Source organism: Austrofundulus limnaeus, unplaced genomic scaffold (assembly GCF_001266775.1).
Source record: "Austrofundulus limnaeus strain Quisiro unplaced genomic scaffold, Austrofundulus_limnaeus-1.0 Scaffold309, whole genome shotgun sequence".
NCBI lineage: Eukaryota > Metazoa > Chordata > Actinopteri > Cyprinodontiformes > Rivulidae > Austrofundulus > Austrofundulus limnaeus.
Genome location: NW_013952711.1, coordinates 355,121 through 367,349, shown reverse-complemented (window position 1 = coordinate 367,349; position 12,229 = coordinate 355,121). Strand labels below are relative to the sequence as shown.

Sequence of the window (12,229 nt, the reverse complement as noted above, 5' to 3'; positions counted from 1 at the left end):
GAATTACATTTTCTTCATTGAACCAGGTCTCTGAGAATGCTATTACACTAAAATGTATATTTAACAGTTTTACATAGTCTGTTACTTTTGATTAACTTGCTTTCATACTTCTACTATTAAAATGAATAATAGAGAAATCTCCATTTGTTATTTTATTGTCATTAAATTGCATCTCATTATAAAACTCAGACTTTACCAGAAACAGATTACATCACTATCCATATATATTTCCGACTCTAAGACTTTGTAAGTATCTATATTTTAAATGTGTGTCTCTACTATGACTATCTGTTAATGCATTTTACTATTGTTAATTCCTTTGGAATCTAAGTTGTTTCAGTCATCTCGTTTTGTTGTTTGTCCCCTCCTGAACCCATCTAACTCCTTCAGCTTTTTTATTATTTTAGCTTGAGATCATTTGTTTACTCTGATCCAAAGGATCAAAGGAGCGTTATCGCAGATCCTTTCTCCCTGCAACTGTCAGACTCTATAACCAGCACCATGCCCAAAAATCACAATAAGTGTTTACAAAAATCACAATAAGTGGTTACACTTCTGCTGCTGCCCACACAATCATTTGTGTTGTTACTATTCATTGTCATTACTCATCTGAACGATCATTTGCACTACTACTCATTTATATTGTTAATAATCTGAGCAATTATTTGCTTTGTTATTAYCCATTTTAAACTTTAAAAATAATTCTGCTGTAATTGCACATCTGTGTTTCTTGTATGCACTGTCATACTTTACAGTTAATAGTCTTTTGCAATTGTTCTGCACTGAAAATAGGCAAATTCTAATTCCTAATGTCAAACTCTGATAGGTAATACAGTCACTAAAACAAAACACATCTTTTTTTATTCTTGCACAATCCTTAATATTATATTTTATTAATAGTAGTCATATCATTGCTAGTTAGTGGCAATTTCATTTTTTGTGCACTGTCTATAGATTGTAAACTAACTAGCATTTGAATCTCTGTACGGATGCTGCTGTGAGACCTGAATTTCCCCTCGATGTGACAATAAAGGCTATTTCTATTTTATTCTATTCAAACATTTTCATTTTGTGTTTGAGTTGCTTGTGCGAGTATGTGTTCCAGGTGACTCTCAGCTACTACTGCAACAAATTTGGGTACTACCTGGTACTATCATACCACTTATCAGGTACTTATCTGGCACTTACTAGAGTGTATTATATATTTTAACTTTCTGACCATAGTTTGAAGTAAAATACGACCAAACCTATAAAAGGTTGTGCAGCACTGGCTGAACTGTAAAAGCACATGTCCATGCAAGTCAACACATTTCCAGATGCTGGAATTTTGAGGACTTCACTGTTGCAAATGAAGACACATGAAAATTACATTTAACTCCCACTGGCCCAACCCTAGTAAAATGTGCGCACTTTCATAACACTTTAAGGCTGTGTGGAGAGTAGAGCTCATCAAACTGCATAAACTGCATAATCAAAGCTCAGTTTGTATCATGAGTATGTCACACGCGACAGCCATTCAACCAGCTGTCTCTTTTCATTTTTAATAGTCTCAGCTTACAACTCCTGCTGAGTCTTTGGCAAACAAATGGGGAACATGATGGGCCATGAGAGCAGACAAAAACTTATCTCAGTCTAACCATCTTTTCTGCATGTCTTCACTTACAACCTTCCAATCTTACCTTTGGATATTTTTACCCAAATTATCAAAAAAGGTAAGAAAAAGAGGACCACCAGCGGAACGATTGATCATGGTTTGATTGTCATCGTTAACTTGTTTGTCCACCATGTGGAAATACTGCTTGAAAGGGAGGAGAGATGAAATGTTTCACTAAAGAAGAACCCGTCCAGAGGACTTACTTAACTTTTTTTTCTACCTGGATTACTGAGACGCATCAGGATGTACCCAAATTGCCTTTAGAAGAGGTGCTACTTTGTGGATCTTTTTTTATGTTGTTTCATTTACTTGGCAATTTTATTTSTAAGATTTGGTGTTCTCTAGGCACTTTAAAATTGGTCCCTGCATGAGAGGTGCTATATACAGTGTAATTAAAGTTAAGAGTTTGCAAGAAAAAAAAAAGTAAATCAAAATCCATGTGGTGAACTTAAATTTCATCCTTCAGGTCACAACATTTTAGGGCTTATTTGAAACAACTTTTCTGCTAAGGGATTGCTTTGTAGGTTTCCAGTCATGTCCAGGGAGGTTGGCTACTGTCCCATGGATTTTAAATTTCAGAACAATATGTGCAACTGTAGTCACAGGAACATCAAGCTGCTTTGAGATGGTCTTATAATCTTTATCTTTAACATGTGTGTCTATAATTTTTTTTTCTCATTTCCTGRGACAACTTTTTCCTTCCCCTCCTCTGGTTCATGTTGTGTGTGGTACACATCTTGTCACCAAACAGCACAGTGAGTATCTGTAACCCCAATATACAGGCCTACTGATAGATTACTAGATTGCAGACACCTGTGACGCTCATGTCAACCCCTTTGGATGTTAACCTGTATGTTGAGCCTAAAAAAATGTAATTTTCGCAATAAAATCTGTATTAATCACACGCCGGAGAGGTCGGGGTGCAGGTGGACCACAGCGGCATTGGGGGGGGGGGGGTTTACAGGCAGACTGTCGGTGGCGGAGATGACCTCACATGCTGCAGAGGAGGAAATTAGGATGGGAAAAGTTATTTCTATAGTGGCAGAGTGGGTTGGATGATGGTTAGTTGATGTTATTTATTGATCATTTATACAGGCTCTGACACGTTAAATAAATTTGAAACTGTGTTTTTGAAAAAATCTGTAAAACATGAAAAAAATCTATGAGATTGATCTATATGTCCGTATACCTGCAAAATGATGGAAAATCCATGTAAATTAAGGACAATCCTTACAACTTCAGATGTATGGATGCTAATTAGTGGACATGCCTTGATTTAACATATCCCTTCAGTCACATTTTCAGGACTAATTTCAGTCCATTTTTATTTCATAAAATTTATTTATATTTTTGTTATGTTGAAATATGGTTGAAAAATATGTCTGACTTTCATTTGTTAATTATCATAGAATTTTTATCTATTATTACTTTTGTCAGAATCTAGTTATTTATGTGCCCATTGTGTTTTTTTTTYCAATAAACAAGGGGTACCAACAATTTTTTTTGATACATCAAACATCACATATATTAGACTTCATAGATAGTACATAACTTTGTAACGTTTACTCTAAAAACTGTAGTTCAAAATGTTTTGCTTTTTTTAATCAGCAAGGGTTTTATTGTCATCAGCTCAGTAAAACATTGAAAAATAAAGTTACACAGTTTGAGTAACTCTGTTCTACAGTCTCGGTCAGTGAGTACCCAGCTTAAATCCCAGATACACTTAAAATAACATGTATTTGTTTTGCTTTGTTTTTTTTCTGTTATGATCTTGGTCAAATGCCCTACATTACTGAGGACAGCAATCACAAATCAGTTGATTTACTTTATACCATGATGTAAGCTTCTCTCCTGAGGCTGCCCTAAGTTTTCATTCTTCACTGAATATGTTATGCTAAGGTAATGGCTATTATGCTGGAGACATAAAAATGATAAGAAATGATAAAACTCTACAAATGCATGCAATAAAACTGGCATATGGAATAACTGAAGATGACGAGTGAGAGTTTTAAAACAATGATAGCGAATGGAACATTGTGTCTGTCTGTCCCATCTTTCATTAACCCTCCTTTGCCCTCTACCACTGATTAAACTAAATCTTTTCTATCAGTATTGGTGAATGTTTGCTTTCTTAAAGTACTTAATCTTGAAACAGCTTGGTCAAACACCATTCAGGTTTTAAACGAGACAAATGAAAAAAAAACACAAAAAGAAAAGAAAAGAAAAGTACAATGATGTTGTCAAACTGGATTTGTAATCTTTTGTTATTTTTCAACTGATGGGAAAGAGCACTACCATAAAGCAAACAGTTTCATGATTTGCATATTAATGCCAAACCAGGTAAACTTATTTTATGCACTCATTTATGCACTGGGTTCAGACAACTAACATAAGATCCCCAAAATTTTAAAGACTTTTAAATAGGTGACATTGAAATTAGTTTAAGTTGAAAGAAAGTTTTGCCAAGTCATTGTAATTATTTATATTATATAATTGGGAAAATTTGATGAATATACTGAATACAGAACCTAATCTGTAAAAGAGTGGATGTGTGGTTGTACATTTGTATTTGTTGTACTGTCATACAACAATACATTGGTAAATAAAACAGTTAATTGAAAGTCCATTTACTGATATTAAACAGCAAATATTACTTGTGGGAGTTTTATTTTTATTTTTTTTACCTATAGAGACACATAGTCTAATGCCATGGTTCTCAAACTCTAGTACCACTGGTGGTACCTATTGTACACTACCAGTCATTCCTATGTTGTGGGTTGGTAATGGGATCACCCAGACTACGAAGGAATGCATGCAGAGCCATGTTGAACGAACAAGAATATGTTTTGGATTTTGGATTGTCTCAGGTGGGCTCCTTTTGCTTTTATTGCAGCTGTGCACACTCTTGCCATTTTCTCAATCAGCTTCATGAAGCATTATAATTACCTAGAATGGTTTTCCAACAGTCTTGAAGACATTCCAAGGAATTCCAAAGAATATTGAGTGTGAGCACAGCTTTGGTTAGATCATTGGGTGCCTGCTTTGAGTGGTCTAGAATCTGGGGCACATTTTGGTTTGGTTTGTACTTTGGAGCTTGTTACATGGTTCCTTACAGTATGTGTTCCTTCATCATATAAATGACTTTGGCGTTGATTTACAATGTACAAAACAAAGAAAAGAAAAGAAAAAAAAAGAAAATAGAGTCCCTGTGTCCAAACTTTTAACTGGCATCAATCTTGGTTCCAAATGAAAACAAACTGAAAATAGTTGTAATGAATCATATTTTGATAACCTCTGCAACTGGAGTGGGCAATAATTAGCCTGCAGTTTTCCTGGTCAGCTTTGTGCTTGAGGCCCTTGGAGTCCAACTTTTTTCTTCTCTAGGAAAGTCTGCTACGAAAAAGTCTGGCTTCTGAGCATATTTTGTTGGTGACCTAAATAAAAACCTTTGGATTTCCATGGGAGAAGTAAAACATAACGTATGATTAAACATATTTGAAAAAGCACAAAGTTTGAAAAAAATAAATTACTGTTGTTGTAAAAATAATCTCTTTTCACAAATGTAAAAATAAATTATTATTTTTAGAATTTCTACCTTTGCTCTCTGACCACTGACGGACATTAAAAGAAATTGACACTACATAACTCCAAAATTAAGACAAAATTAACTCAATTTTCAATTAATTTTTTGTCAAATATTTTTTTCTTTTGCAACTTTGACATTTAGATTTATGTTTCTAAAGAGGCACAATAAGATGTGTGAGAAAAAAAAAGGAAATAAAAGGAGTGCCAGTAAAGGTCTTAGTGTCTTACTGGAAGAGTTCCACATATCTTGGTTACCTGGTTTCATCACCAAGCTACAAGGCTCCCTCTGCTCCATCCTGCTCCCTGTGCCAACCTCACTTCTCTTCTAATTTCCCCTTAGGTCTATCTGTTTCCTTATCACTCATCCTTCTTTCCTGCCAACCTCCTCTCTGTTCATCTTGCCCTTCCTACATCATTCTTCTCATTCAGCCATTGTGTTTGTTGAGGAGCCTGTAAAATGGTACMAGCAGCTGTCCAAATACTGATGGCCCCCTACAGAGTGTGTGGAGGGCTGACAACCTCCCAATACCACCTTGTTCCTAGGCGATTTTTTGCTGTCCACTAAACCAACCTAATGTATCTGTTAGAGTCACCATGGAAGCTGAACAAGAGAGTGCAGAGGATGTAAGATAACTAAAGAGCTGTGGAATATAWAGTCAAATCAAATCAAAAGTGAGCTGCAGGGAGCTCAAGAAAAAAGTGAATAATAAAATAGAGGACATGTAGGATAAAATGATGTAAATTATGTAATGTACCATGAACACACAAATTAGTGAGAATATACTGTACAATGTAAGTCAGGAAACACTTCTTTTTAGATTTACGGTAAATAGCACGCTAAAAAGGGGGTGGGGTAGCAAAAGGGATGCATATTGTGGAGGGAGGGGATGCTGGAGGTGGGGAGTAGTGGTAGGACCAAGACTTTACTATTTGAAATCATCTAGGCCCGAGTCACTTAATCTGTTGCCGCAATCTCCATTCCTTGTCTGGAAATAGCAGAACTTTCATCGGCGCATGGAGTGTAGGATTTCATAGGGAGGGTGGGAGGTTCTATTGGGATGCTTAGCCTGGCAATGGGGGAATCTAAAGCCAGAATTGCCACCAGGCCTATAATACAGTGGTTGCCAACCTTTTTAAAATGTGTGTACCCCCTGAGCCATTTTGTCATACCACTAGTACCCCCTCAGTCAAACGTAATGATGATTCTCCAAAACTATAATGTACAACAATTTGTTATTAAATGAAAACTATTTATGTAATCCACTAGAATGTTTAATTCTCAGGCATTTTATTCTTTCAATTAAAATTAAACATAAAAATAAAAAGTTGTCTTCTAAGTGATGGACAAACATTGGTGCTTCATCTGCACTAATGGGTTCTGTCCATACTGTGGTGGCAAAGAAAGAGCAGAATTGAAAGTACTCGATTTACTGATTCTTTTGCAGGCCAACCCTCATCTGTAGTCATCAGATTTGGATCATGAAAAACCTTGGATAGAAGCAGCTGAAATAAGTTTCCCTTAAGGGTGACTGGGTTAAGATTTAGAGATAAATCTTGGTGGAACAAAGAGTAAAGCTGCTGAGGTGGTTTGAGCATCTAATTAAAATGTCTCCTGGAGACTCTGGAAAAAACCCATACCTCACTAGAAGAATGTTGCATCCCTTTTTGGCTTTTCCAGAATTCCACAAGAGGAGCAGCAGGAGCATCACTTGGAGGGGCATTTATGGGTTTCTCACATAATACAGAACTTATTAGCAATAATGGGGGGAAAATGTCCAAGTTTTAGAAGCTGGATTACACACAAAAACAACAGTGATCTTATTATTGTGAATATGCTTATAGCTCTTCAAAAGAAGTCCTTAAAACTACTCCTCTGTTTTATACCAGTATATATTTATTCTAAATTATTGACAATACATTATTTACATCATAAAAAATAGATAAGTTTTAATAGTATTCTAGTTTAGTGATAAATACAAACAAAGCAAAATTTCTGTCCCTAAATATATGAAAATGCTTTATTTAGCATAAAGAGCTGTACCCCATCCATAAAGGTATATTTAATATACAGTAAACAGCTACAGTAATCCTGTTTCCTTTCTTAATTGAACTCACTAAATAGTGTGCATGTTTGTTTGTGTGTCATTTTGTCTAAGTGCATGACGGTAACATCATCCGCTCCCTCATAAGTAATTCTTGTCACTGCTGCTGTCCTGGTGTGACTGCCGGAGCTTAGGGCAACAGCTGTTCTCTGTTGCTCTGATTCCAGAGGCAGCATCACATTTCTCCCCTCCCATGTTGTGTTGCTTCATTTTGTGTTGTGTTAAACTCACAGCAGAAAAAAGGTGCGGAGCCATTTAAGGGAAATAATCAAATGTTTATTTATTTATTTATTTATTTATTTATTTATTTATTTTTGTGGGGGGTATTGTGCAAAATTGACTTTTTTTAGCTTTATATCATGTTATAATTCCATTCCCTCATCAAACACATACCCAGAGTGTTACTTTGACTCATTCATACATGTTTGAGAAATCCCTGAATCTCCTGTGGTAGCCAATCAGAGCTACCTAAACAATTTCTGGTACAAAGCACCACCTTTTGACACAGAACTCCTCCATGGAGCTTAGTCCTTAGCCGAGCTCCCACCCTACAGAATAGCCCTCCCCCGAAGCATTGTTGTAAAGACATGCTGAAGTGGGAGTGTCGGAAATGGTAGAAAGTTCTTAAAGAGACATAGGACAATTTATAGGCAATTAGCTAGGCTAGGACGTAAAGTCAAATTTATTTTTGATATGTACAGCATTTTCAAAAAAAACTGAACGTAACATAAATACAAAATTTACCCCCTATGAAGACTAACATTTACGGAAAAGGTGGGATATTTTCAAAGCATTCCAAATCAGTTAATTGAGTTTTTTATTTATTTTTGTTTGTGAAGCCCCAAAAATGTATTATAAAGACAAACTGTGCTTATGATGAAAAGCTTATAAACTTAAGGGATATGTGTTGGGTCAATATTAGATTGTTGTAATAATGAATCTTGACACATCTTTTCTGCCAATGCCAACCAACTTAATCTGTTATTGACTCTTGTTTGGTGTTTAATAGATTGGATGCTTCAAATTTAAGAGACAAAATATAGTGTCACTTGAACAATTTGCTGGTTTATATTGAGTTGCAATATACAGTAGATGATTCAGGTTGTTTCACATTCTGCTTCTGATTGTACTGCTCAGGATGGGAGACTGTGACGAAGCAAAGATTCGGCGCAATCTGCTGGCTTCTTTAGATTTATTTAATTTTTTGTGTGTGTGTGTGTGTGCGTGCGTGCGTGCGTGCGTGCGTGCGTGCGTGTGTGTGTTTGTGTGTAGTGCCCTGAGACAACAGTTGTTGTGGCTTGGAGCTACTGTATATAAATAAATTGAATTGAATTGCTTCAAACTGCTCTAGCACCAGTTGGAGGTCTCCCATTGACAAAAACAACTTATCAACATATAACTGATAATCAAAAACCACACAAATTGGAAACAAAATTTAAACTGTTATGAACAGAGTTGGTGACAAACAGCAGGCAAGCCAAAGTCTAGTACTCGGCAGAAATAATTCTGACTTGCTATAACCACAACAAAATAGTTTTTACTTCTGTTTGGACAGAAAATGTCCAAAATAGCAAGATACCTGATGTCCCATTTTTATAGGGTACTGTCAAAAGCCTTCTCTAAACCAACAGAACATGAAAGACTGGCTGAGCAAATATTCATGCACCTTCAAATGTCCTTAAAAGTGTAAAAAAGCTGTTTCAGGGTTTCACAATTAGGACAAAAGTTGCACAGCTCTAAACAACCACAACAGTGATCGTTGAGTAAAAAAAATAGCCAGCACGTTTGTTGTTTATATACTTACATGAGCTGTGGGAGGAATTGTAATTTATGACCTGTCGCTTATTCAGCCCATTTATACTCGGTCAGGAAAAAGAAGTCGGAAATGATGCAATCGGTGACATGCTCTCATGTCGCATTGACATACATACAGTATAACCCAAGCTTACCTGGAGGTTTAGGATGGTGCCTTAAATTTGCAGACCAAGTGATTCAGTCATTGATTATGTGAAGTGACTGGGTGTGTTGTAAACTACAGATGATCATATTACTTAACCATTTGGTGCGAGTCTTCCTCAGTACCTTGACTGTTGTTGTTTAGCAAAGCTTAGATTTAGTTAGAGTGTAGTCTTTTGTACTTTCCTACTGGCTCTTTTCAGTTTTCAGATAACTTCTTTAGTTCTTATAGAAAAAAAATCTGACAATCCCAAGCAAGTCTTTGCTTTACTACAATTACTCAAAAATATATTTTAAAACCATTTGCGGCACACTTTTTTTCTTTCTTTATACTATTTCTGAAGTTGTCAAAAAGACTAGTCTAAAAATTAATTAGAAGAAAGATTCTAATTTAAAGTAAATAAAAAGTGGTTTCATTTATCTAAGCGTATTTAAAATGCATTTTAGATATAGTAGAATCCTCTTATTATCTTAACACTGACAGTTTCTATATTTTAAAATTTTCCAATTTCCAAATATTTCTTTGACTAAACAATTACAATAAAATGCTTGTACTTAGCTTGGATTGGCTTAAAAATTTTGAAAAGAATAAAGTTACTAACTTTGAATGTTGCAAGGAACACACAGCAAAGAACTTACTGACTGAACCCTTAAGACACATTTGATAAGCATCTGGCTCAGACTCATTTCCCCCATGTTTTCAATTCATTAACCAGCAAATGAACTCAACTGCAATTATGCAATTATCCAAGCCAGACAAAAAGTGTTGCAGGTTTTGAGWTCATTTAAAAGAAAACAACCATGAGTCACCTCAAGGAATATTCAAACAGTTGTACAAACCTCTCAGACAAAGCCTGCTAAAAGAATACATGCCCAGTATCTTTAAATGTTTAATTCAGTTTTCCACATTCTGACTAATGTATATCTCATTATTTTGTTTTCAAAAAATATAAACAGTGGGTTCTTACCAGCAGAGGCATGGCCAGGTCAGCGAAGTAAACAAAAGCTGCCCCGAGTGTGAATCCTATAGCCACAGGTACAAAAGCAAATGAGCCATACTTCCCAGAATCCTCAGCCATGTCAATTGCTGGTGCCAGCAGAGACCAGTAGGAAGCAGCCAACATTACCTGAGATACACAGAGGGGGAACAGAGAAGGAAACACGTCATAAAATGTATATATTTATTTATTTACTTTACACAACTGCAGGTTTTCCTAATATCATGTAGCCCTAGTGCAAATGAGGTCCCACATGGAAAAATCTGTCTGGCCCACATAATGCACTAACATTCTAACACTTGGTGCAGATGTCGCAAAGATTGATGGCCCTTTGGTGGCCCAGATGTACAGAGGTGGTCAATGCATCAGTTAGCACCACATAAACCAAAACACAACTGGACCACTGGTGACACTGACAGATTTGGGCCACAGAAACCAAACCACAGTCAGGCCAGTTGTGGAATGCCATCATATAAAAAGAGCCATCATTGTCAGACCTGGCCCACATTCAGTTGACAAACCACTTGCCATGCCAGCAGTCAGCCAGCAGTGCCAGCTTGACACCAAATATGGCCCACACCTGTCTGCTATCCTTACAGTTTTTAAAAACTAATCAGGGTTAGTTGGTTGGTTGATTGGATGGATGGATGGATGGATGGATGGATGGATGGATGGATGGATGGATGGATGGACATCAGTAGTAAAAATAAACCTAATAACTAGTTTATATATATGTTTTATAAACTAGTTTTACTACTTTATATATACAGAATTTATTTAAAATTATAATAAATCTTTTAAACACTATTTAATCAAATACAAACTCATGGCAGTTGTGTAGAAAGTTTGACGAAGCTCAATGCATGAGTGGGGGGGGGGGAATTGCATGCTTAAGTCTAAAAAAATCACATCCAAATTTTGTCATTTGATTGATTGGTTTTCACTTTGATCAGTTTCCAATCATCATTGGTAACTCATCAAGATAGTACTGCATAGTTGATCAAACACAGTTCAAAACATACAGATCAATCAGTTCGAATAGTGCATTGTTATACATGCTTAAAAGTTTAGTTGGTAACTTTGGATAAACTTTGATTATTTTCATTATWTGAACAAGTAGCACACAGGCAACAGAAGCCATAATCGCAGGAAAGATTAATTTTAACATCCACTTCAGTCCTCCAATCTTCGCTTTTTCTTGGTTCCAGATCAACAGTGCTGTTCTGCAATCTGAGGAACATTATGTACTCCTGTTCCAACTAATTAAAGTAAAGAAAAATCTATATGTTAATGAAAGTGTACTGATGTGACTTTTTGTGTTTATGTGTATGTGTGTGGGGTGGGGGTGGGGGGGGACTGGTATTCCCTACATTGTGGGATGGTTTATTTTTTGGCATATAGACCTACTTGTGGAGACCTAATGTTACTTAAGGGGACCTGACTCGTACTTATGGGGACCTGAGTCTAGTCTCTTTATGGGGAAACGCCGTTGGTGGGTCAGGGGTTATGTTTAGGACTAAAGTCTGTGTTGAGTTTAGGTTAGTTTTAGGGTCAGGTAGGTAGGTAGGTACCTGTGAGGTTGGAGTTAGGGTTGGTGGTCAGGGTTAGACTGAAGAAAGAAACAGAAGTCAACGTCAGGTCCCCATAAAGATAGCTGTACCAGATTGTGTGTGTGTGTGTGTACTTGTTTTTGTTACCTATTTAGGACCGTTTCCAGTATACACACCTACCTTGTCAAGACCAGTAGTCCTAATGGGGATCAAAGACTGGTCCTAATACGGTGGAACTCCATTTTTGGGTTGGGGGTTGGGTTTAGGACTGAGGTATGAATTGAGTTTAGGTTTGTTTTAGGTCAGGTAGGTACCTGTGTGTGTGTGTGTGTGTGTGTGTGTGTGTGTGTGTGTGTGTGTGTGTGTGTGTGTGTGTGTGTGTGT

At 36.4% G+C, this 12,229-nt stretch overlaps 1 protein-coding gene across 2 annotated transcripts in view; it reads right to left on the bottom strand.

The window, feature by feature from the left end:
• The window catches only part of slc39a11 (solute carrier family 39, member 11), a 237,177-nt gene that overhangs the window by 180,151 nt on the left and 44,797 nt on the right, over positions 1 to 12,229 (bottom strand). For both annotated transcript variants that reach the window (XM_014021884.1, XM_014021885.1), the window contains exon 4: positions 10,266 to 10,424. In XM_014021884.1, coding sequence (XP_013877338.1) covers positions 10,266 to 10,424 — 159 coding nt within the window. The remainder of the gene's footprint in view (positions 1 to 10,265; positions 10,425 to 12,229) is intronic.